This window comes from Colossoma macropomum, unplaced genomic scaffold, assembly GCF_904425465.1.
Source record: "Colossoma macropomum unplaced genomic scaffold, Colossoma_macropomum, whole genome shotgun sequence".
NCBI classification, from domain to species: Eukaryota; Metazoa; Chordata; class Actinopteri; order Characiformes; family Serrasalmidae; genus Colossoma; species Colossoma macropomum.
The window spans coordinates 29,250,569-29,277,742 of NW_023494787.1; the positions used below are offsets into that span (position 1 = coordinate 29,250,569).

The window sequence follows — 27,174 nt, forward strand, 5'->3', positions numbered from 1 at the left end:
AAGCAAATTTGCGCTGTAATAGTTGAAGTATATTATGAAGTTACCGTAGCTAGACATGAGTCAAGGGTGTAAAATTGTGTAAGCAGTGATATAAGGGCTCAATAATGGCAATAAGGGCCCTAGATCGCCATAAGCCCCCTTGCACTATGGTTCCCAGTATGATAGTGCTGCCTACACTGAAGCACTTGTGAAATCTGGTAAGAATACCTAATTATTCCTGAATGCTGAATATTTAAGAAATTACAATAAAGCTTAAAATGATCTATTTATTTATTTATTTATTTATTTATTTTTTGAGTGCAGATACCTAAAAACAAAAATACTCCAGAGAAACCTAGATTTTATAGAATTTAACTTCTTTCTTACAATTTCATGAAACTAAATTTTTACTATTCACACAACGAGTGCTATGCATTGTAAAGATGCTATTTGTTTTAAGTGTAGACTTGATAAACATAAACCTTTTGTGAGATGCTATGGAGTAAGCCTGTTTTGGCATTAGAAAGTGGCCCTTTAGCAATCATAATAATAACTAAAATCTCTTAGTTCATGTTGTGACTTATGATGCAGAAAAGTCACAGCCTTTGACGCACTGCACGTCAGGGAGGAAGGAAGCAGGAGTGCCGAGGGGCTGCAGCACCCCCCAGGTTTCAGGGTTGTTTAACTGCAACTGCTAAAACAATAACAGAAAGATAACAAAAGAACAGAATTGTAAAATATTTTGAGCATAGCAAAGCCCACTATGTGCTTTTTGTATTTTTATTTTGTTTATATATTCAAAATCTGCAGTAGCCATGCACTGTTTAACGCTGCCTTTTAGAGTGAAGTTAATTGCTTCCCTCATCAACTCGCTGCTTTGGGGAAGTGTCTCTAAAACACAAGCAGAAGTTGCAGGCTATTTATATGCCCTGAAGTGGCACAATATTGTTTTAAAAACTTAATATTTTCAGCCAACCTAATAATTTATCTCTCTTATCCATTTTCTTCAACCATTGTAATAACCCCCTGTTAAATGTGAATGTGTAACTTGACTATGGGCACATCACAAGCAGTTTCCATGCCTCATATCAACAATCTGATTGGTCAGTATCCAGCTCATTTGCATAAAGTATATGCAGCAAGAGAGAGCAGAGACAGCAGGGTGTGCATCAGCGGTTGCTCTGTCAGTCATGTGTGCATATCTGTGTTATTGTCTTTCCAGCACATGAGGATAAAATCTGTTTTATGTAAATTATCCAAACAATGAAAAAAACATAGTGTTTAGCATGATGTCATGATGTGCGTCACCTGTACGCTGCTAACAATATCAGCACCTCCTACTCAACCCCTTAAAAAACCCAGACTTATTACATAGTAAGGCTTATTATTCGGTAACTACAGGGTGTTCAATGCAAACGGGCTGAGCTATTCTTAGGTTATAGAAGTGTGTAATAAAATTTTGGCCCACGAGTGAGTACCGGCCTTTTAAGGGTTTAAAACACCCACATCCATGCAGCACATAGCTAAGATGTTAACTCACTACAAGTTCAAAACACGACTGTTCAGTTCATCCCTCTAGGCAAAAATTATCATATGTTTTGAAGCAATTATCTATTTTCTCAAATTTATAACTTATTGGGTTGAAATAATGTCTCATTTTCTCAAAATAATGACTATTATATAGTAATAATCACATAATAACTATTTTCTGACTTTGTGAGGCATTATTTTAACTCAAAGTGAAAATCTTAAAAAAACAAATCATTTTTTCAACAATTTGATCCAGAATCAGAGAAAAGAAAAAGGGCTTTCATGCAAAAAGCTTGTGTGTCAAACATGGGTTTACACTGCAGTGATCATATGTTACAAACTTGCACCTGTGTTTATTTGCATGGAAAATCTTAGTAAACAACTCGCTAAGTTGGCTATGCCCACCGGGGCAAAGTATCAGCTTCTTTAAGTAAAATTGGCCCTGTATAGTTACTTTGAAACACACTGACCCTAATAATTCACTTTATTGTTCTCTGTAATAACACTTCACACAGTATATAGCAGCTTTCTTACCAGGAACAGATTAACATGATCTAATGCTCAGAAAATAAGTTACTTTAAAATTCCTAAAGTTCCTGTCTGTTCAGTTGCTGATGCAGATGGAAAGTAATCTACATCACTCGCAGCACATCATACTGCAAGGAAAGCACAGCATTGTACATTTCTGAGAATATTTGCATTTGGACTCATTCCAGCCGACCGGGAATACCATTGGCAATTAGTGCTGACAGGGACCCCATGCAAATGACATGTGGGTATGAGAAAACACACACATATGCGCTAGCTCTGGCTAGAGTTCCACTGGAGTGATGCTTCTTTCTCATAATAAAGACGTCTGCGCTTCCCGTCCAAACAGCTCTAATATGCTGGGGAGGAAAAATTTACACCACATCCCTGATTTGTTTGCTGTTATTAATGGGGCAGGGAAGAAGGAAGTGTTCTGTGCCTGCCAGTGCAATATCTGACCTCTGAGAGTGCATTAAATCAAGGCATTAGAGCCCGTGGTAATAAAGAGGAGAGCAGAGCCAGAGTGCCGTGGCCAAAACAAACATGGCCCCAGACACAGCAAAGCCACGGGGCCTGGCTGCCACAAACACTGGAGGGAGAATTAATATCTGGTCTTAATCTGTCATACTGGGGCAGTGACCTGGTGCAGGGCCCTGTGGTGTGTAAGGACGGGCTCAGGGCATGCTCATGCTTCTAGATGGAGGTAAGTTGAGCCCCAAGAGAGAAGTGGAGGTGGAGGTGGTGGTGGGGTCTATACTCAATGGATCATTAAAGAGGCTGGAGTTGAGAGCTTTTCCTACTGGATTTATAGAGGCAGAGGCTCAAGACCAGGTCAATTGATGGTCATTTCTGCAAGTGCAAAGATTTGAGAATAGCCCTCAAGCATGGTAGATGTTATGGAATTCATCTTATACTTATAGTCGTATTTTTTATTTGATGTTCTGGGTGCTCATATGCACCGCGACCCAGAAGGATAAGCGGTTTAGATGATGGATGGATGGATGGATATGTAATTACAAAGATATAAGAGACCAGAGGTTCCAAAGAGTGCATGACTATATGTCTATTTGTCTAGTTGACTAATATATCCACTAGTGGTATGGACAGTGCCTTGGTGGAGGTCAGCCTTCTCCTTAGCACCAAGCCAAACATACTTTCTTCATGAAATGAAACCAATTCCACTGTCAACTGCAAGTTATGTAAGAATACAATGAAATATACAACAGCAGTGCTCTGGCTATCACCAGAGAGTTAAGTAGCTTTCAGTTTCCAGGCTCAGTGTGACATGTTGGGAAAAAAGATGTTTTTTTTTTTTTTTAAAGGTTCTTTAGAAAAAAAAGGTTTTATAGTACCAACCAGGGTTCTGCTATTGTTATAATACAAGCTTCTAAGAATAGTAAAACCCTTTTTGGTGCTATACAGAACCATTTCCAAAAAGGTTCTATATAGAACAATCTACAGCACATTCTCCATCAGTCTGAAGAACGCTTTCACAGTGCAAAAAACGTTTTAATCACGCAAAGGGGGTTCTTTGTTAATGGTTCTATACAGAACCATTTTCTTTACCAAAGGATCCTTGAGGTGAACTGTCAAAATGCTCCTACAACAAAACCATATGTGAGAAGCAAAGTGGTATAATTTGGAAAGCATGCATTTTGGTTAATTGCCACTGACTACTTCATCCAAAATTCCTGAATAACATTAAAACATTAGATAAATATTGAAAATAACATTTAACATTCCACAAACATGAGCATTTTACAATCTGGCAACTATATTTTGTTCAGAAGAGGCTATTTTTTTCATGCTCTGTAGAGATGGTAACTGCCTGCTACTAGAGACTAGCTAGCTTAGTTTGATAAAATTTTGTTTCCCATCCGATTGATATATACATGAATAGCCATAAAAGGGAGGATTCTGAAAGTTTTGGTGACTTTGAACGATGGCCGAGACTGAAATGGATCTCATTAGTATTGCAGGAAAATACTTAGGTTAATAAACACCAGTAAAAACTCATGAATCAATAAATGAGTTCAGCCACTTTCTACTACTCAGCAGTTGCATAAATATAAACAAGGATGGGTTGCTTATCAGGCTTAAGTTGTGTTCTTATTGATAGCTGTAGATATGGGCATAACAATTTGAAAAGGACACGTGAAGAGGACAAAGTAAAAAAAAAAATACTTGACTATAGTACACATTTAATTCTTTGTTCCATGACTGCAGCAACTTACATTTACCAGCAAACATTTTAGCATTAAGCCAGTGGCCACCGTTAACATAAAGTTCCCCTGTCCATTACATAATAACAAGAGACCAACAGTGCACGTTTGTACATGTTCTGCTGATGTAGACATGTAGTCTACTCAATAATGCCTTAAAGCGTAACCAAGGATCTATTTTGGTCTCAAATATCAGAAAGTATTCAGACACCGTTTCTCATTAGTGAATTCTTTAATGTGCACCTGTTACTGTCACAGGTGTTTAAGCAGCTTGTATAATCTGATGTCACCTTGCAATTGCTGGCATGATCTATTTATAAATAGTGAAGTACTGATTTTAAAATATGTTATGTCTACGTTTAGGCATGTTTTTTGGAGTCTCTGTTCAGGTAGTCTCCAAATAAAGTGTCACTGAATAATTTAAAGTTTTCAACCTGCATAAGATTGTATTTTTGCATATTGGCTTGCTGGCTAATATTGGCTATACTAAATTTAGTTAAGTCTGCATTTCTACAACTTGGAAAAAAAATAAATAAATAATAAAAAAAAACACATACAAGAGTATAATCCTAAAAAAATCAAGAGTATAATCAAGTAAAACAGAGTATAATGGAGTATAATCAAGAAAAAATGATTTGCTCACAGTTTTTTGGATGACTAGTTGATTAGTAATAACGCATAGCCATGAAACCTCTATTAGAGACTTTGATTGGCTGAACAATTTGCATTTCACAAATTCATAATTCAACCACAATACACATTTCTCTTTAGCACTGATAACAAGTGCAGCCCACAAAAACAGCACAGAACCTGTCCACTCATGCTGCACTCAAGTCAAATAGGTCGCTCTTGTTAACACAAGTTGCTAATGCATTCTAAGGTAAGTGCTGCACAGTATCAGAGCCAATTTGAACCTCCATAAATCATCTCTGTAAAAAAGTATATGCTTTAGCCTTAAAACTGCAATGTTTCTAGAATTGAAAGGAAGTGACATTTGGTGTAATTTACAATGCACAACACTGTGGATGTTCATGCATAATTACAAAGACATTAGAGTCAATGATTGGGTGTAGAATGTAATTTTTTACAAATTCAACCACAATGCGCATTTCTCTTTAGCACTGAGTACAAGTGCAGCCTGCAAAAACACACCATAAAAATGTCCACTCATGCTGCACTCCAGTCAAATAGATTGCCCTTGTTAACGCTAGTTGCTAATGCGTTCTAAGATAAGTGCTGCAAGTTATCAGTGACTATTTGAAACTCCAGAAGTCATCTCCATACAAAAAAAAAATATATAGCCTCAGATCTGCAACACAATGCACAGTGCTATGGGTGCTCATGTGTAATTATAAAAAACATCGTAAACTATGTTTGGTACAATCAGTGCAATTTGTTTAATAAATTCCTAATTTTTGACCGTGACTAATTATCCACGAAAAACCTTCAAACCTGTAATGTCAGGGAAGAGAAAAGAAGAAAAAGGCGGTTATATTTGGTGTAATTTACAATACACAGCACAATCAGTGCTTATGTAGAATTAAAAAGGCATTAGAGATGTGTAAAATTTTATTTTCATGAATTCATAAACATTTTCAAGAAATCAGTAACCCTTTTGACCTCCATGAGTGATCTCTATAAACAAGGAGAGGTTTCTCAATCAACTTTGTCATAGTATCAGTCCATCAGTGACTATTTGGACCTCAATAATTCATTTTCATTTAAGTATTCTTTTGAGGTATTAGCCTCAAACCTATAAGGTTTCTGAAAAAGCACCAAACAATCTTGCATTCGTTCCAGTTTACAATGCTCAGATAGATGCTTATTAAAAGCTATCACTGGGTATAGAATTTAATTTAAAAAAAAATTATCAACTTTCTCAAGTTATCAGCCCCCACTGGCCACTCTATTGGCCCTGTTTACACTTGGCATAAATATTCAATCAGCATGATCTGATCATGGTGATCGGGTCATTATCCAAACATGGCCTGTTCACATCTGCCATTTTCAAATGTAGCTTCTGCATCCAGATATTTATCGGATCTCATTTCCCTGCGCTCATGTCAGTTCATCATCTGTGCTGTGATTTTGTATCTCTGTGTCATCTGTTTGTATGTTGTTATGTATATGTTTCTTGTGCTACTAACTGTAATCTGTAAGTGTCTTTGGGTCCTAGAAAAGCACTATATAAATGTCATGTATTATTATTATTATTTGCTTAGCAACCACAACTGAAGCACAGTCAAAGAAAAACATGAGTTTAAGTAGCATGCAGCTTTGAGATCTGTCCTTTAGGCGTTCCTAAGCCTATGTCTGAGTATACATACAGACAGCACTATGGATACTCATGTATAGTTTCAAAAGCATTAGAGATTATGGCTGGGTGTAGAATTTGGTTTTCATACATTCATATACTTGTGCAAGGTAGTAGCAACTCTGGGCCTCCTCTAGTCATCTCCATAAAAGAGGCTAGACTAAAAACAGTAAGCTTTCTGCAAAAGAAAGGAATTTGCATTTGGCCAAACTGTGACTGGCACAATCAATACAATCTGTTTTTTTCACAAATTCCTAAAACTTCTCAAAGTACTAGTAACAATTTGTTCCTTAATAAGTCAAATCCACAAAACAAGATGCTTTAGCCTCAAATCTGTAAAGTTTCTGAAAGAAAAAGAAAAGAAAGGAAAAATGTCATTAACAATGCCTAGTACTATAGATGCTCATGTAGAATTATAAAAACATTAGAGATCAATTGGGTGTAGAATATTACTATCATTAATTTACATACTTTTTACAGGTATCACTGACTCTTTGAACCTCCGTTAGTCTCAATAAAATAAGAGATGGTAGCCTCAAAATTGTAAGGTTTCTGAAAAAGAAATGAATTTGTATTTGGTAACTTACAGTATACAATGTAGTGGATGCACATGTAAAACTACAAACGCTTTAGTGAATATGATTTGGTTTAGACTTTGATATTCATAAATTCTTCAACTTTTTTGAGACAGATTCTGAAACTCTATAAGTCATTTACATAAGATTGTTTAGCCTCAAGAGGGTAATGTTTTTGAAACAGAAAGGAAATGACATTTGATGTAATTTCCAATGTACCACTATGTGGATTGTGATGTATAATTACAAAAGCATTAGAGAATATGATTAGGTGTGGAATTAGATTGCCATAAAGTCATAAACTTATGGTTTCAGGCTATGTTTGGAACTCTACACTCTCAGAAATAAAGGTACAAAACTGTCACTGGGGTCTTCCCTTCAAGGGTACATCTCAGTACATTTAGTCAGGGAACATAATTGTATCATAATCCATTGAAAATATATTTTCTAAGTATTGAATCCACTCATCCTGCCTTATCTCCAGGCTTTTTTATTTTTATTGTTCTGTTTTAAAACATTAGGTAGTGAGGAGGTACAAATACGTAATACGTAATACGTAATACTTTTGGAAAAACTTTTTGTACCTTGATGAACGAAAAAGGAAAATAATATTTGGTGTAATATACAATGCTATACAATATATACAATATATATACAATACTATGGATGCTTATGTTTTGCCTTAAAGGCTTTAGAGACTATGATATAGTGTAAAATATGATTTCCATAAAGTCGTAAACTTTCTCAAGGCCCTATTTGGAACTCTATAAGTCATCTCAATAAAAAAGAAGAGGCTTTAGCCTGAAAACAGTGAGGTTTCTGAAAGAGAATGGAAGTGGCATTTGGTGTAATTTATAATGCGCGGCGGTGCACCGGCTGACTGCGGCTCCTATTACAGCTCCCGTGCCATGGGAGCGTCAGCGATTACATTCATTATCACAACAGGATTGCGCCACTGCGTTTTAGTAATTGACGGAACATGCGGCGGACTAGGCTGCGTCTTTCACATGTGAATAATGCGCCGGGGCAGAAGAAGAAAGGAAGACTGTCATGAAGGAAAAGAAGGAATGAGAGCTAAGAGCAGTGGAGACACGTAAAGCACGATAGGGCTTCTTGTCCTTTAGGTAGGTGGCTTTGCCTGCCCTTTCATACTTGCGTCAGCTGTCTGCTACGTGCCACCTTTTGCTGTCAAGACCGCCACCCCGCCCTCTGAAACCTTCAGAGCAAGCTGGAATCAGAGTTGTACATGCCTTCTAGAGGTTCCAGCATTTTTCTGAAAGGCCATTTTTGTCGCAAGCAGCTATTCCATGTGATAAAATGGTAATAGAAGCACCTTTTCTTGGTAGACAACATCAGCACATAATAATGTACAATGACAGGGAATTACAGCCCAGCTTGTCAACTACAGCCTGGTGTTCAATCCTACCTCAAAAACATGGCATAAAGCTCAAGCATCTAGCACTAAGTAACTCCACCTGCAAATTGTCTTACCTACTAATTTTCCAGCTGCAGATTAGTGGCAGAATTTCTGAAGCAGTTTCCGAAGAACCACAGCACCCTATGAAGGCACTAAATGCTAGACTGTACTCTTTTTCACCATCCACTACTGGATATCCAGCTACTGTAAGGATAGTAGCGATCAATCTATTGAATACACTGACACTCGACGGATATTGAATGAAGACATGAAGACAAAGTTGGGGAGTCCTCAAGACATTGGATGTCAGAACAACGATTTGGCTTTAAATGCTAGCAAAATGAAAAGACTGACATGTTTTATATACATCTTGAGAGGGGAAATAGTCAGCTGCTTTGGGTTGTTAGGGCTGCACATATCAAACAATATGACATGAATAGAGAACACCAGCATGATCTTCAAGGAAACGCATCAAGGCCTTTATCTTCTGGCATGCCTTAAGGAATGTGGAGATGTTGGAACACATGGTGCTGAACTTCAACCACTGCACAACTGAGAGTGCTTTAATGTGCAAGTGTAATAGTCTGGTAAAGCAACACCTCGAACGGAAAGACAGGAAGACACTACAGAGAGCTGTGAACTTGGCACAAAGAACACTGCTTGCAAGTGATACCACACCCTGAACAGCAATAGAATCACTGCAGCAAAGCCAACACTATCACATATATTAACACACTCACCTGAGCGGTGCTGGGCCATATTGATACAATTCAATATCACAACATTTTACACATATATTATGGTATTTGATGATATTTAAGTTAGTATGAAGTGAATTAAAGAATGCTTCCTGGTTATTGCTTAAAATAATGTCTTGACATTACCTGACTGGACTGTTTTGTTCCATTCTGCTTCTCTTAATATTACACCAAAAGGATCCTTACAGGCTTTTAAATGGTAAGCAGACAGAAACCAGATTTCCAAAAAGGAAATCTATTTATCAGAGGTGGCAACAATCACTGAGTTTCACAAAACAGTCTGAAGTACTGACACTCAATTTCCCATTCAAGACAGTACTGTGAAGTCTCAAGTCAAGTTTGAGTCATAAACTTACAGTACTAAACAAGTCAGTGTACATTCTTCGCAAATTTAATACCTAGTCAACACTGAACACCAAAAATGATGGTAACAGTAATGTGGCCCATTTAGTGAGAGCGTGCAGTGGATGGTGCATTAAATTAACATTATTTTTTAATTATCTTTACAAAATGACAAAATCCACACTATTTAAATGACCATGACCCTCACATCACCATCACTACTCATGAAATAAAAGGTAAGCAGTTTTCAAAGTACTTTATAGTTAAAGATGATAATTTTGATGATTTTTGTGACCATGTTCTGAGCCCACTGTGCCACAAGTCAACCTTCAGCCCCACCCACTGGAATTTCACACTATAATAAATCATTAAGGCAAAAAGACTTCATGCGGCACATGACAACAACACTGACTAGCTGAACATGACAAAAGAAACCAAAACCTGAACAAAGTTTACCAAAAAGAGGGCAAAATGATGGTGAATTTTGCACTTGTTTTATCTGTTGAAGCCATTCAAACAGTTTAAATAGAGAGAGCTCAGTATTTATTTAACTATTATAAGGAAAATTTATCCTGGTAAGTTTCTCCAATAAGACAGGTGTTTAAGTGCTAAGTGAAGGTTTACTGATGCTCATTTGAAATTTGTTTGTTTTGGGTAACCGACTGTGTAGAGTGCCTCTGCAATCACACCACTTTGGGTGGTTTCTTCCACTTTGGGTATCAAGTCTTTTTCAAATCATAAGGCCAAAAAGCCAAAGTTCAAATAACTGGTGCTTAAGTTAAAGATTTTGTCAAGTCTGATGTGATCAAGTTTGTGACTCCTTGTATCTCCATTTTTGTCTTTTTTTTTACCTTATCTGAATGAGCCAGCTGCAACATGTGTCAAAGGCAGTGGTCAAAAATAACACTGCTGTCAAAACAAAACCTCATATCTCCATTTTTGTTGTTTTCCAGTTTTTCACATAATTTGAAAATGCCTGTTGAATGTTGTGTTAAAATTTCATGATGAACAGACCAAAAGAAACAGCCTACAATGACTTTTGGAGATACGAGGCTTTGCAGCATTATGTTAAAATCTTATTCCAATGGAATTATACTGAAAGCTAAGATTATTTCCATCTTCTGCAAAGTTGCAAGGTTTTGTTTCAACAGCGACAATGTAAAATACATTGATTAATAGTAATGCAGACCGATAGAAGGTTTTAAAAAGTGGTGAACTAAGCAAAAGGAGAACTCTTGTTGGTAGATTAGGAGTTCAAACTATGACCATGCCAACAATGATAATGCCAGACCAATAAAACAAACAAAGCACAAAGCTATTTGACCCACTTTAACTGATGTACCATATTTGCTGTTCAAACTCAATCCACCAACTTTCATAAGACTTTTACCAGCAAACAGTGTGTAGTATCAATCTTTTAACAAGCATACAGTGAAAAACATGAAAAAAATATATGGAGATTAATTCCTGTGACTTGGTGACATTCAACAACACTTCATTGATTTTTCTACATGGTCTCCCAGGTGATGAAGGTGCACGTTAATGGCTTAACAAGCTGAAGTCATGAGCTGTCTTATCTTCATACTCATTTAATTATCGGTCACATTCAGTGAACCTATCTAGCTTTCATTAATCAGATTTCACAAGTAAACCATTGTACTTTTTGTCTGCATTACTGAACAGGTGTGCTTTTATACCAACATGGTTGCATAGCCCTGTATAGACATGTATGTTACTATCCATTGTTTGAACATAATATGTATTGTCTATAAGCTGCCATGCACAGTGAGTATATGTGTTTACATTGTCGGGTAAGTATAGTAAATTCTGCTCCTTCACAAATAAGGATTACTTGCATTGCTTGCATACATCAAATAAACTCTCAAACCCTGGAACTTAGCTCGAAGCATGCTATTGTGATTCAAGTCGAAATATGTGTTTGCCTGCTGGAGCTGATGGAATGCGGGCTCCCATAAGAGGTTAAATGGATCTTGTCCTTAGTTTTTAACAGAGGCCCTGTGGCCCACTCTATAAAATAATCATATCAACCATCACCATCAACAGCTCTGAGGCCAGTGCAAAAAACATGTGACAGGCGAATCCCAGAGCCACCATGCATTGCCATCGCATGATAAGCCTTCACACGCCATGGCCAGCCCAAAGGCACTAGCCAAATAGAGAGGCTTTCAGCTCCAGCCTGCTTTGACCCTAGGCAGCAATCAGCCATTGGTAGGTGGCTTTCACTGTCTTATACTTTTAAGGTAAAGGACTCTATGTAGCCATGCTATAGAAGAACCATTTTTGGCTCCCTAAAAATAGAACTCAATTCAAACCATTCAATTTAAAGTTCTCCATGGCAGAACTTGGCAGCTTTTTAACATTTTTTTACCCAAATCAATCAAACAGTTTTGAGAGACCAGAAGGGGAGCTGTGGGTTGGATGAGTGATAACTTCGTGACACATGATTTGGAGGAGTATTTAGTCTCCAAATGGCAAAGTAATTGAAAATAGCCATCCGCAATGGTTTTGGCATATTGGCACTGACAGTTACAATGAATTTGTATTTTATGTGGATGTCATCATATTTTAGATTGAATTATAATCTTTTATAGAAGTATATTTTCAGATTTTCAATTCTTGTCTTCAATGTTCAGGTTTTGTCAAGCCTTTAACTGAAAGCAACCTACATGTATGCTTGAGGCCATACAGATCATTAGGTTGTGATGTAGATCGATATGTTTCAAATTACATTTATGTAGTTAATGAACAATTTAATGGCAAAAATTGAACTTTAAATTAAAAAAAAGAATTAATTGTTTTTCTTTAGCAAAGACTATATAAAACCATGACAGCTGAAAGCACCATTTGTACAGCAGCATTTTGTCTGTTGAGGGCACTACTGATTACCATGAGCATGAAAACAAGAAATAACCATATTGAAATATACAACTTTTTTTTCTTTTTTACAAAATACTTTAAAGCTGGTTATAGGGTTGAAAATGTATTCCAGTTTATAAATCATACTTACAACAGTTATCTGTGCTGTTGTTGTAAGGTGCTGTGTCTGTTCATTAGATTAAGGCAAGGCTGTTAGCCAATCAGCAACCCCACAAAATATTGGCATGAAGCACTGGAGAGAACACCCTTGACCAATCGAGTGGCCATTGCTAGGTAAAATGAACACATTGCTTTAAAATGATGAGTCATGTTTTCTGTTATTAAAAGCTTCTGGCCTGCTAATATATCCGAGGATCTCATTTCAAATTCATTCGAAAGAACTCATGCCTTCAAACAAATAAAATTCATGTTTAATTGGGACAAAGGTTTTTGGGATCATCCTCAAAGGTTTTTTTTAGAATTGTGCAGTATTTTCATATTAACTGCTAAGTTTATTACTGCTGTATGTATTTTGGTTATTCTGGTTGTTATGGTGTTTATCTCTGTGAGTCTGTACATTATATATTAACAAGTCATTTTGCTAGACTTCTATTATATTATTTTTGGATATTTCATATAGTTTGTGATGTTTATTGGATGCTGCATTGATTGTGTTGTTGACCAGAATGATCATAGTAGGGTTCAGTTGTTGTGCTATTCATTGTCCAGCTATTTTGTCATGTGTTTCAATTGTAAGCACCTCATGGACCTGGAAGGCTGAATGTTCTCCACAAGAGAGAACTATTAGCACTCAAGTAGGATTTGCATGCATCATTAAGATGGAGGAAGTTGGGTAAATAACAGCTAAGGAGACAATTAAGGTTAGAATATGAGGAGCATTCATTTCATCAGCCGGATGTAGATGACCACCAAAAAAGCAGCAAATGTGCTACTGAAGAGTAGAACTTTCAACAGTAACAGTAACAAAGTGTGAACAGGGCAAAGCAGCAGAGCGCCAGAGTCTGGTATGAGACTGAGCCACTGTATTAGAATGATAATAATATGATGGAGAACCTATTCTATATGGCTCTTTAAAGAACCTTTTAAAATGTTTTTTATAGCACCAACCGGGTTCCACTATTGTTAAGTCAAAGATTGTTTTTTTGGACTATCTAGAACATTTCTGCTAAGAGTGTACTACTGTGATAACATTAGTTTCTCCCCTTTACTTGCTGCCGAATTGTTGCGAGCCAATACCAGTCCATGGCCCAGTGGTTGGGAACCTCTGTTTTAGGGAAGCCTTTGGGCTCTTTTATTTTAAAGTGCACAGCTCCTCACCACTTCCATCCAAAACTCGTGTCAAGAGAACATCAAATGCAGCTGTTTGCTGAGATGTGTCTGAAGGGGCAGAACAGAAGGAGGTGGTAGAGCGATGCTCAGAGAGGGAGAATGTGGGCATGAAGGAACACGCTCACATTATGAGCATGGCAAATTAAACTATCTGTTATTAAATACAAGGTATAACATTCCCTCCTCTGGCATCACTCTGTTCATTAACTAATTATCATGGCACATTAATTTTCCAAGCCCTGAAGCGTTTGTTGGGTTTACATAAGGTACTGTGTGTGTTTGTGTGTGTGTGTTTATTATGGTAAAAAAAAGTTGGTTTATTACAAAACAGAGTGGGACCAGTTCGAGGAGAAGAGCTGTGGCAATGCAGAGCCAAGGGCTGCTGGGACTGCTTCATTTACATTCCACAGATTGCATCAGAAATTCCGAGACATTGTTTTCTTCCACCCCACCAGCCCCGCACCACCTCCAGCCCCTTCCCCAACTCCTCTTGCTTGTTAATTGGGGACAGCATGGAAAGAAAGAGATATGCGCTGACACGTAAGCACAATAGCAGCATCAAACAGCAGTCTCTAATTAGGATGTGTTAATGAGGATGGCACCATGCTTGACCATGATCGTGATATTCTATCAGCCAGTAAATATACAGACATTTTTTTGTTTTTTGTTCCCCCTATCTGCAATTGTCCAGGAAACTCTTGCATGCTTTCTGTGCCCTTTGGACGTTAGGCACGCATGCCTCTTTTTTGTTTCCATTTTTTCAAATCAAGAAGGCAGTTGTTGTGGCAAATGTTCCCTTCCATCCATCTGAGGACATGTTTACAAAGCTTTCATTTATGAGCGATTCCCAGGCCCGGCGAGCGTAGCCCCAGCATGACGTTGATTAGGAGGCTTGTCAGAAATAAGCTGGAGAGGCCCCCGTTCCACCACAGACCTGTATTCATTTAGTTCTGCCGATTTCCACCGCGCCATATCTGGGCCTGCAAAATCCGCCATGACATGAGAGCGAATTTTGCCCTTTAGAAAGAAAGAAAAGCAAGAGAGCGGGTTAATCTTTCTTTCTTTCCCACAGCAACTTCAATCTTACTGTGGCCAGCGTCGCCTCCTGTGATCCCAGGCCGCTGCAGTAAATTAAATTAAATAAACCCATTAGTCACAGAACTACTACCTCCTCACCTCTGCCCAGATGCGCTTTCATGGTTTGTTGGCCCTTTAAAAGGAGCCAGAGGGACTTGCCATAGCGACTGTGATTGCAAAGTGACCTTGAATTCAGTGGAATGGAGGCCCATCTTCATTGTTTATCGCCTGGATCAATTAAAATAACACGTCTGTCACGTTGCGGAACCTGATACATGCTTCTAGGAGCTGTGAGCTAAATATACAATTATATCAAAATCAATCAACGTTTAAGACTCTAACTCTCTCGCCACTGGACTAGAGGCAAAATGGAGGTGGATGGCTGAAGAGGATGAGGCTGCTGGCAGGCAGCCTAAACACACTGAAGCAGATAGATGTACTGCCCATCTCCAGCAACACACCTGTAGACCGAACAGTGAACTGCATGTCTAAGCAGGGAGCCGCATTTTCTCCTCATGCTGTTATTTCACCCCATCTATTACCACTGTAAATCATGAAGAACGTGTGTTTACTTTGGAGGGATAAAAGGAAACACTGACTCAGGCGTAGGGAGAATTTAAATGAGGGTTTGTTACAGAAGAATCACACATTCAACATATTCCAGGCTGACTGTTGGAATTCCCTCATAAGCTGATGCTGTTTTGAGGACTCGTTAAGTAACGTGTGATTCAAAATGCTGGTTAATTTTATTTAAAATTTTAATTTATGCTGTTCTTCATTTCAAATCAACTGGAGCTTTAAAACTATCTTGTGAAGCAGGTCTTGCCTAGAGTATCAAGTTGTGTTACATACACCATTCTCCGACCCTCTACTTGAGTGTGATGAGTGTTTCCATTTTCTCTTTTAAGCAATACAAGGAAAAAAAAAATCAAAGAAATCCATAAATTTACAGGCCTATGTGATCCCTAACCATGAACACATTGTAGGCATTTCTGTCGGCAGTCTGGGGAGACATTGTGCAGGCACTCGAGCACTGGTTGTTAAAATAAGCTACTGGTGATTTAGTGGTCATGTAATTTTCCTTCCATATAAGAAGACTCCAATGTAGCCTCCTTCAGTTAAAATATAAGAGCTTAGTTTTTAAAAAAGGGCCATAAATGGTTCTTTGACAGATGCCACCTTAGGTTCCCTAAAAAAGCAAGTTTGAAAAAGACGTGGGTAAGAACCGTTTGGCGATTTAAAGGTTCAATACCAGATTAAGGGTTCTTCCTAGAACCTTTAGATTATGTGGGAATTCTTTTCTAATAAAGGTGCGTGTGATGCCATAGAAGAACTAACTTTGGTTCCCTTAAGAACCTGTTTAAAAAGAGTTTTGTGAACATGAAGAAACTTTTGCACACTTTAAGAACCCTCACAATGCAAAGATTTTTAACCAATTAAGAAAGGTTGTTCCTTACATTATGTGGAAGCTCTTTAAACTTTAAACAGTTTCTAAACCATTTACTGAAAGATTCTTTAGAGAACCAAAATGGTTCTTCTAATGCATCATGTAAAGAACACTTTCTGGCACATTCATTTTCAAGAATGTTCTTTAAAGGAATAGATTGACAAAAAATCAAATTTACACAATTTTCCACTTAAACCAGATGTAGTCGATCGGCCAAGAGTGGTTAAGCCCAAATTTTGCTACTTTAGTTAACTCCTTTAAATTCCAGGCTTATTATATAATAAGGCTTACTATTCAGTAACTTCATGGACTTCAGTGCAAACTGAAGTCCATGAAGTATAACAATGGAAATAACTTAACCACTACAGACAGCCACGTCAGACAACACCAGGGCTGGGGTTCACAAAGCGGGACTGATTTTGGATTATATTCTTCTGTTATAATGGTCATTGTCATAAATACTGATTCTAGATCAGCACCTCTACTCCTGACGTGATTTGTGAATACAGACTCTGTGGTCTAAAGCTCCTGCCTGCAGTTTTGTATATTTTTATAGTTCACAATAAGTCAAACTGTGACCCAAATCACAAATCTGCACCACCTTAGTGAAAACCAGGATGTGGTTTGAGCACACTGAAAAAAAAATTTAGTGATGTATTTTCACAGAAAATTTCATAGAAAATTTGCAATGTTAGCCTTGCCACATCAGTTTTAACCTAAAGAAGCAACATTCTGACTCCAAACATGCCTCAGCTGACCAACTACCTCTGGGTTAAATGTAAAAAAGCATACTTTTTTTTTCTTTAAGCTTAAAAATGGTTCTTCAAACTGATACAAATCATTTACAAAAAGAACCATCTGCTGAAAGGCTCTTTAGGGAACAAAACTGGTTCTTCTACGGCACTGCGTAAAAAAAAAAAACCCTTGTAACATCTTTATTTTTATAAGAATGAATGAGAACAGCCCTGATCACTGACTGATCGAATCATTCCAAAGATGCTGAGACTCTTTGAAATGATACAGTTGTGATATGCTATATGCTAAATAATGGCACACCAAAAGAACATACCATTCAGTATGTTTCCGCTGTCCGATAGCAACACTTTGAAGCGATAATAGCCCTTCAAGGAAGCAAAGCACGTCAGTCCTCTCCGAATCTCTAATGCCAATAATCCAAATTATCCGGAAAAAACAATCACCTCCTGATATACCAATTAGCAATTAGCATAATCCCTAAAAGCATCCCTTTTTCATCTCATCGGCTTAGCCCAGATCTCAAAGGATCCTGGCACATGTAGCCGTTTCTATATAAAAATCACTTTTGCCGAGGCAGAATGTGTGGAGCCATTCTCATGTGGTGCTTGATTAATGGTGCATGCACATAATTGATGGTGGGGAACTTAAAGCCTCAATAGACTTTGGCACCGGAAAAGTTGAAAATGAATTCAAAGTCAATGAAGAACGGATTGGGCTCTTAAATACAGTCTGGAGAACTTTGGGCTTTTATGTAGAGACTGTGCAGCAAGCGGTTTACACTTCCAATACTCCATTTCTACATTGTTTCACACTATGCTAAAATTATTCTTGCAGAATACCCCACGGTAATTTGAGGCAAGAAAAAGCATGAATAAATAAACAGCGTAAAGCGATGAGAAACTTCAAAGGCAATGGGACAATCAGAGCAAACAAGCTTTCGGGAAGCCAATGAATGTGTGTGTCTTTGTTTGTGGCAGTGACTCAGGAGTGTAAACAGAGGAATTAGCTCACACCTCCGGAGTCTGAGCACATCTCCCCGCCATAATTGAATTAAGCCTGTCACAATCTTGCAAGCTGCATATGCTAGTTGGTGGTGTGAGGTGTGTCACAGACCATTCACAGCTTTTGTGGTGGAGACATCGGCAGTCTTGCAATTGGAGCTTTGCACCCCTTTTATCTTGTGATATACTACTGATATATTATATTATCTTCCTTCCCAGTTTAATCAAAAGCTAAATTCCATTACGGCCTAAATCGCACCGTGTGTATCTCTTCTGTGTCCTCAAAGTCAAATGGCAAAGAGAGAGGCAGGTTGAAGTCGTGTGTCGGATGCATGGCAGGAGCTCAGATTTCCTCGTCTGTTTGGCGTGTCCCCTTGGAGGAGCGCTAAAACCCTGCTGAGGTAAATGTCAGGTCAGGGGAGTAGGGCTGCTACATGCTGCAAACAGCCTGTCTGCCCTTGCTTCACGGCCCCAGCATGTCAGACTTCCTGTCTGAGCCATAGGAGCTTGCTTTTGGGGGCTTGTGTCAGGAGACTAAGTAGCCCGGGAAGAGAAAAGGAGGCAGGATCTTTTTGCTCTGGAAATCTAGCATGACAAGTATGATTGACATGCTTGTTTGTCCCGGGAAAGCCGTATTGTGATATATTTAAAGATGCCTGTAAAGCAGCCCTTGCAGTGAATGGAATCATTGTTTCTGGCTGGAATTGCATCACAGCGATTCTGTAGAAAGTAAATAATCCCAGGGAGATGGGAATCCTTTTAAGCCTGAAATGACTTCAACTTAGACTTTATTTTTGGTTCCAAATAAATCATTTAATGGATCGACGCTGTGCCTGTCATTTTCAAGCAATCCATCCATGACACAGACCTAAAATAACTGCTTTGAGACTTTAAACAGCCTTCCTGTCTACATCAGAGGAAGAAAGATGCTGAAATGCTTCCAGGTTCTCTTTGAGGGCTACAAAAAGCTGGGGAGGAAGCTGTGCATTAATGGCAGCCTGTATACCAATGTCATTTTTTTTATGTCGGCAAATTAAATTGGCAAATTCAATTCTTGGTGTAAGTGAATTAAACTGGTGGAATTGAATGATGATCATCACTTTAAAATTTGGGTAGCAGGACGAAGCCTCAGCAGGAGGGGGGAAATGAATGTCAGAGAGGGTGGGATGTGGTGAAAAGAACTCAAGTAAAGGGGTAATTGTGTAAAAAAAAAAACTCACTTGATGCAGCCTAGGCTTTTTTTTTTTAAGCCATCAAGGATACAGTGTCGTAAGGCCCACTATAATTCTGGTGTCACAAAAGAAATGGACTTAAAGAATGCTGGCAGCTGACCCCTGAAGTAAGTGGCACAATATGAACTGGCTTTTTTACCTTGACTCTAGAGGCCACAGAAAACCTTTTCCAGGCACTGTGGCACTGTGTGAATGCTTGCGCCTTAAGGCAACCCGACTTTAAATCTCAGATGTAATTGGACTGTCAAGACACTGTCTGGGATTGTTTCCTGGGGTCCAAGTAAATGTGCACACAATAAGATGCAGATTCCAGGGCATGTCTGGATACTACCCATATGAGGTCATAGAAAAGGGCAATTACTTTCTTTATTTCCTCTCAGCCTATGCAGCAAAGGACTAGGTGAAGACAGTACAGTTCGCCCGATATCTGGCGGCAGAAAATGAGCCAGGCAGCGTGACTGCTCCGCACTAGTCAAAAGATGACAGACAAGGGAGATAAACATGTGAGGCGCCTGATGAAAACGCCGGTGGAGGTGCCTGCATCTCTGACGCTAGTGTGTTTAATCAAGCAGAAAGAAGGGCGCTGAGACAAACCGGCCTGCCGCGGTCCAGGCGCCAGAGCGTGCTGCTAATTAAAAAGTTTAATTCTGCAACTGCGGTGCTGGCATCCGAGGGCCCAGAGGTGCGTCCTTGCGTGCCTTGGCGAAGGCTTATCAGGGGCAGCCAGATTGGGGCATCCCAGGAAGGAGCAGCGAACATGGAGGAGCGGCAGAGTGCGGAGACTCGGCACCCAGCCTAGGCTTGGTAAGGAGCCCGCACCTCTTCCCCTTTCCCCTCCCCCACATGGTCTCAGACGGCCAGTCAGGAAGGCGAGGAGTCGCGGGCTTGAAGTGAGGAGCAGACATGCTGAGGCCTGGGTAAACAAGGGATAAACGCTGGATTTGGGGCCCAGCTCTGCTTCGCTCAGCAGTGGATCTGTGTCCGTCACCCGCTCCTCCTGACAGAGGCTCCTGTCTCAGCGCCCAGAGAGAGCGACAGAGAGAGGATCAGCTGGGCACCGCCACTTGCTCGCTCGCTTTCCTCCCAGAGCCACCGAGAGATGGCACGTCGCCACCGTCTACATAACAAGAATTCTATTCAGATGAAGGAGAGCGGGGAGGGAAAATTTCTCCCAGCCACAGAGATCTAGCATTTAGCAAGAAACAAAAGTGCCTCAGTGGTTAAATAGATAATGGAATGAGAGCACTTCATTGTGTAACCTTGGACGGTGTAGAGGCGCTGTGTGGGCTATGAAGTTGTACAGCCTCTCATTCATCAGAATGCATTTTATCGCCAACAAAAGGAAAAGACCTTGGTGCTGGCAGTGCTGATTTTCATTGGGAGCGCCTGAAAGGCCGCATCCTTTAGTCGCTCCTGACCTGACGTGAAAATTGAAAAATTCTTCCAAGGAGAAGCGGTCTCAGGATCTTCATATCTAAATATTATGAATCAATCATTTTGAATGTTTATTGAATGAAAGGCAGATGAAATGTTTTTAAAAATTGAAAACATAGACCATAAAAAAGCACGCACCACAAGTAAAGCAAGTAAATAAATAAAAAACACAAGAAACAAAAGTAAATGAATAAATCAAATCCATAAAAAAGGGACCTTTGTACTGTCTTTTCATACCATGAAAGTATCAAGCAAAGCTACCACGCATTCACAAAAAAAATGAACTCCATGTATTTTGCATTAATTTGAAGGCTCTGTTGTAAATGAGGCTTTAATTTGCCCTCTTTTGTTCTCCAGCACCTCTTTAAACCTGTGGTGGAACCCCAGCAGTGGTGTGACTCGCCTAATGATGGCACGGCTATTATCGCCTGACGGAGAGAACGCATTTACCCACTCGATAAAAACTGGGGCTTCTCTTGAAAGCAGCAAGGGGTTTAACAAGGCATAAGGTTCCTCCTTGACAAATCTGTTAACCATTGTGTCAGGTGGTAAAATAAATGTCACTGAGGTGTAGCATCATATCTCAAGACCAAGGAGATTAACTAACTCCTTGTGATGTATATGCCTGCTGAATGAGGCACCGAAGGCCTTTTACACTTGATATTTCAAGACATGCTGCAAGTACTGGCTTTGAAGCCAAGTGAAGCACTTCGCTTGCCACACCTTTCACAAAAGTGCAAGTCTATTAAAATGCAAGATAAGTTTATTACAGGTACATTCAAGCGTTATCACTGGTTCAAATGTTGTGGTCATCATGCCTCCGAGCACAAACTGAATCAAAGCATTTGATTCAAATATTGACTATCCAGAACTAATATTAAATGAATGATGTGCATGCAATAAGGCTTGCTACTTTAGATGTTTGATAGCACTTGCTGACAGTGACGGCAGCCTAAATTTTATTATGTTTTCTCCCACATCCACCATGCGTAAAAGTATGACTATGAAAGTTTAAATATAACCAAATATCTCACTAACAGTACTGTCATAGAACATCATTCTCACTTTACACAGAAAGGGGAATTTCACTGTTTTTTCAATTTCTGCACAATTAAATCATTAAAACAGACATGCAGAGTGGTTTGATGTTAAATGTTCCATTGTAAATGAACAGAAATGTTCACAGTGGTGGTGATAGGAACCAGACATCCAAAGTGTTTAATGCCTCTATTAGGTACATTACAGAATGCTGCCTGATCTCTGAGACATTGTTTTATGATAGTTTGCTGATAACACTTGGCCCAAAATGTATTTTTTTTATTTATTCATGGCAGAGAAGTACATGCAGGGTGTTGTAAGGCAAAGTTGTACCCAAAGAAATCTTATTTTGATTGACTGCTGTTTTACTGTTATCAACATTACATATAAAAACCCAGAAGACATGTGCAGGTTTACTGGGCACTTATATAAATAAAATGGCTATTTTGTGTTGTAGTTAATGCAACCCCAGACTCCTTTCACCATCACTGTAAACAACTCACATCCAACCACTCTCAGTGATTTTGTTTTTTGCCTCAATGACTGAATTATACTGAATGAATCTGCTAAATTTAAGGCAATACTTAACCATTTTTTTGATTTAGCTGCACAAGGTATTTTTGTACACAAAAGCCCACACGAGGCTAATGTGTTGATATCACTCCCATATTTTCACTTTCACATCAAAACTTTGCAACTGTTTAAAGTTTTCACACCTGATATTGCCAGCTGCCCGTTACATTTGGTGAATATTTCATGACAAATGGACCAACAGAAAAGGTCCAAAATGTGGAATAAATTCTTATGCACTACCTTACTCTTTTCTCACAACACTACCATTTTGGAACCATAAGGTTTTGTTATGACTGTTATGATATACATCAAGAAAATAAGAAAATAATAATAAAAAAAAGTCTGCTTTTTTGCCTTGCTTGCTGTGCGTCATCTGGATGTTAACCTAACTTGGCTGGAGAACGCGGAGACAAATTTGCGGCCGCTTAAGGGATTTGCCCGGCTCAGGGGCCCAAAAACACACTGGCGCTCTTTGGTGTTATTCATGTAAGCCTGTCGTCCTCCTCTCTAATGAGCCCCACACCATGAGCGTAATGAAACGGCTCGCATTAACACCCAGCAAATGAACAGCCCAGGGTTGAGAGCTCCTCTGAAGTGAAATGCAGCAGATGCTCTTCTGTAGCCACAGCCCTGAGTCACAGTCCAGAGAGAGTGAAGCCACTGCACCACCAAATGCACATGCCGCCTTAACACTCCCTCACACCTTATAAACACGTATGCATTCAATCTCTCTCGTCCTGTCCTCACTAGGTTGGCTGCTCAGATGAATGGCCCTTTTTGCATGCAGGTGCTCTGAAGAGCATGTGGCTGCGGGAAAAGGGATGTTCTGTAAAACAGCACTGACCCAAATTGTCAATGGAGTAGCAAAACGTAATGCTGCTTCTAGTTAACAATGCGTAAGGAGTGAAAGTCCATGTACAGTCTTAAAAATAAAGGCTCCTACATGGTTCTTAGTTTTGGAAACAGCATTTAATTTGTATAGAAGCAAGTCTATGGATTCTCAGCTAATTTATGATCATATTTGTGCATCTTATTTACAGAAATGCTCTGTTTAAAGATTGGTTAATAGTGGTTCTTCAAAGGTGATTCTTCTCCAAAGACACTTTTATTTCTAAGAGTATTTAGCAAATCATTTTTTGCAAGGACACAAATTACCTGGCACATAAATGTGGGTAACCGTTTTGATTTTTTATTAAGGTTTAAATTGCTGGATAAAGATGTTTAGTAAATCTTAAGATAACAGGAGGGATAAAATTAGGTGGCCAATCAGTTCCAGCAGTTCAATTTTGTATGAACTACCAGTAAATACAAAATTCAGGACCAGAAACTTGATTCAAGGTCTAGATTTTACACCTCTGGTGTACAGAATATGGGGTACTGGAGGGGGAACGTGCAGAGCAGCACACACCTGAGTAAGCACTTCATGATTTAGGCTCACTAGGGAGTAGTCTGACGCTGAGCAATAGAGCATACGCTGCACCTGAGCATGTAGCTGCTGTTAGATGAACCATGGCCACGGCAGTTACTCTGCTACCCATAATGTAGCAAATATTATGTGTGTAAAACCTTTGGTTAGTGACGATACCTTATATTTATATAGGCCTAGAATGAAATTGCTGCATGTTACCCTTAGTTATAACATGGGCAAATTAAATCACACCAATGTACAGTGCATTAACCAAATAATGTGCGCCGCTCTGCAAAAATACAATCCAAACTGAACACAAGCAGGTTCACTGTAAATCACCTTCTCCGCTGTGTGTTACTAAAGCTTATTGGTACAAAATTAATTTTGCAATTTCTAATGTAAAATATAGCTTATAAATTAATGGTACCTGAAGAAACTATTATGATTATGAATGCAGACCTGAGTAAAGCCATGAGTAAAAAGATTTGGGCAAAGATTCAAATGTTGACCCACACCCAACCGTGCTATTTCTGCTATTATCTAAAACAAATTTGGCGCTCTGTGAGATATCAGGCACAAAAGCCACAGGACCTGGAGACGTGAGTGCATGTTTGAGAGTAGAGAGAGAGAGAGAGAGAGAGAGAGAGAGAGAAAGAGAGAGAGAGATTGAACATAAACTACTCTAAATAGTACGCACCCGAGCACAAACAACACCTATTTTATAGCCAATGTAATTGAATGCAATAACCCTGGTCGATTTTATGAGACTAAAAGCAGGAACATTATTTTGACTGTGAGATGTTTCTGTTTCTGCCCAAGACAGCAGAGATTTTCAACCTTGGTGATTGTGAACTTCTTCACATATGAACCATTTCCACCAAAGATCCACGAACCAAAAAGTACACTGTTAAAAATAAAGGTTCCTAAATGGTTCTTGGCTTGAATGTACAGTTCTAGGAAAAACGTACATTTGGAAAAACCTTTCAATTATGCGGATGCTCTTTAAACTTCCCATTTGAATCCATTGAAAGCTTCTTTGGGGAACCAGAAATGGTTCTTCTATGATACTGTTCCAAGGAACCCCTTTATTTTTAAGAGTGTAGTGTGCGGGACCATCATGAATGCGCGCACCTGTACCAATCAAGCCCCCTCTCGTAGTTCCTGTCGAAAAAGTGAGGCTCGTTTCCGACGGCGCGGACGTCGGGGTGGACCCTCAGAGCCTCCAGCAGTGCCCTAGTACCTCCTTTCTTCACTCCGATTATAATGGCTTGGGGTAGTTTCTTCTCGCCGTAATCCGAGGTGCAGTTGGGCGCTCTCCTGAGGCTGAGGTCGCTGTCCGTGGTGCTGAAGTCCTGATGCTCTTTCTCCACAGCAGCGGCGGCGGCGTCGGCGGCCGAGTGGAAGCTGCTGCTGCTGCTGCTGCTGGTCGTGGTGGCCGCCTGGGCTCGATCCCAGCCGGCGGTCCTCTCCTCCGCCCTCGCAGCATCGCGCTTGTCCGTGGAGAAGATGAGCGTCTGCTCCGTGGCCGTCCTTTCTATCAGCTCCTCGTCGAAGTAAGCCCGAGAAGCGGTGGAGTAAAGTTTCTCCCTCAGCGTCACGAAAGTTGTCTCCTCCGTCACCAGCCTGGCCTGGTAGACGTAGTTCTCCTGGAGGGGGAACTGCAGCTGGGAGTTGTAGCAGCTCATCAAGCTGTAGAACAGGTACGTGACGGAGAGGGAGAGGGTGAACATGAATAGGATTTTCCGGGGCACTTTAGAAGTCAAAACCGAAGTGCTGGACCAAAATGCCATCTCTGACAGCAGTGATCCCTCTCAGAGAAGTGGCCAGACATGTTTCCTCGCCCTACCTCCTCAAGTCTTGCATGGACACTCAACAACAACAACAACAACAGCAATAACGGCAACCAGAACGACGGCAATACAAGATAATACGTGTCGCTATCGGGGAGCCCCCCCTGCTCACAGCCCGAGCGCTGAGGAGGAGTTGGAGCGAGCTTCAGTCCGCATGGTGGAGAGGGGCGCGAGCGAGAGCGAGAGCCAGAGCGAGGAGGGAAGCGGATCGTTAGAATTCCAGAGGAATACCGCGCGTCGCTTTCGCGCGCATCGATTTCTTATTCCCGCCGCTGACAGCCTTTGTCACAATTTATCGGACTGAACTTGCAGATTAGAAGGGCTGCGGTCTGGCGTCCTTCCAAACGAACAGCCCAGCCTGATGCAGCCAGAGGGTGATGGACGAAGTCCTGGCATTTTACACACACACGCGCGCGCACACACTCACACACACTCACACACTCACACAAAAGGGAAACGAGAAAGAAACGCCAAAGTCTTTGAAGTGGTGAGCAAGGCACGTCTTCGCCCACTTGGAGATCGACTCAGCTTCTCTGAGTGCAGCTCTGACTCCGCCGTCCTTCACGCGGCCGAGATTTTGTTGTTGTTGTTGTTGTTTTCTTGTTCTTGGCGCCAAAGGTAACAGCGAAAGAGATGAATGTTAATCCGCTCGCGGTAGCGGTGGTGATAGTCTATCACGGAGCCCCGTCCTCCCACTGCTAATCCACTAACTTTGAGCGCTAGAAAGTGAACAACCTCCGCATAAATATTCATGGGCTCCTCTCAGTGGCTGAGAGAGGCACGCGCTGATTGGTGCAGGCGGCGTGAGCATCCGCGGCCTGAGCTCACCAAAAAGCGGCGGAACAGCACTATAGTAAGAGCAGGACGAGTGCTGGAGACACCCGCTGATTTTAGAATTTCACCCCAGGAAAAACGCATAAAAGAAGTGATTCCCCTTCAATGTAGCTCCACCAAAAGAGACAGGGTGGGCAGCTTCTTTACATTTTGAACTGGTGGTATTTCAGTTCTTATAAACTAAAAGATATACCATGGGACACTAAATGTTCCGCACTGTTTCTTTCAACATCACGTTTACTCCCAAGTCCATACAGTCCCATTCAAAGCACGCTGTTCATTACTGACAGGATATAACAATGATTAAATACTGTATTTATCATTCTAGTGTGAAATTAACTCATCTTAAGATATGTCCTGTAACAACATAGCAAATGACTCTATATATGTGACTATTCAGTTTACAGCAGTTTAGCCACGCCCATTCACATTGAAGTTATGAGCAGTGTTTCAGCCTGCACTGCATGAGGCCCAATACAAGGCAGCCAATCAGAAGTGAGGTCAATTACACATATCAGTCTTAAGCAGTCTGTTTACTTTTAAAGGATAAAACAGAAAACTTCATATAGAAATAGATTAACACTGTTTTGTTACATGACCCCCCGAGAATAATTGGACCTCAGGGAAAAAAT

The 27,174-nt window shown here is 40.0% G+C and overlaps 1 protein-coding gene across 1 annotated transcript in view; it reads right to left on the minus strand.

Annotated features, from left to right (window-relative positions):
* The window catches only part of hs3st4 (heparan sulfate (glucosamine) 3-O-sulfotransferase 4), a 128,965-nt gene extending 103,139 nt beyond the window's left edge, over positions 1–25,826 (minus strand). Inside the window, exon 1 of the mRNA XM_036566796.1 lies at positions 24,990–25,826. Coding sequence (XP_036422689.1) covers positions 24,990–25,648 — 659 coding nt within the window. The 5' untranslated portion in view covers positions 25,649–25,826. The remainder of the gene's footprint in view (positions 1–24,989) is intronic.
* Positions 25,827–27,174: the final 1,348 nt, after the last annotated feature.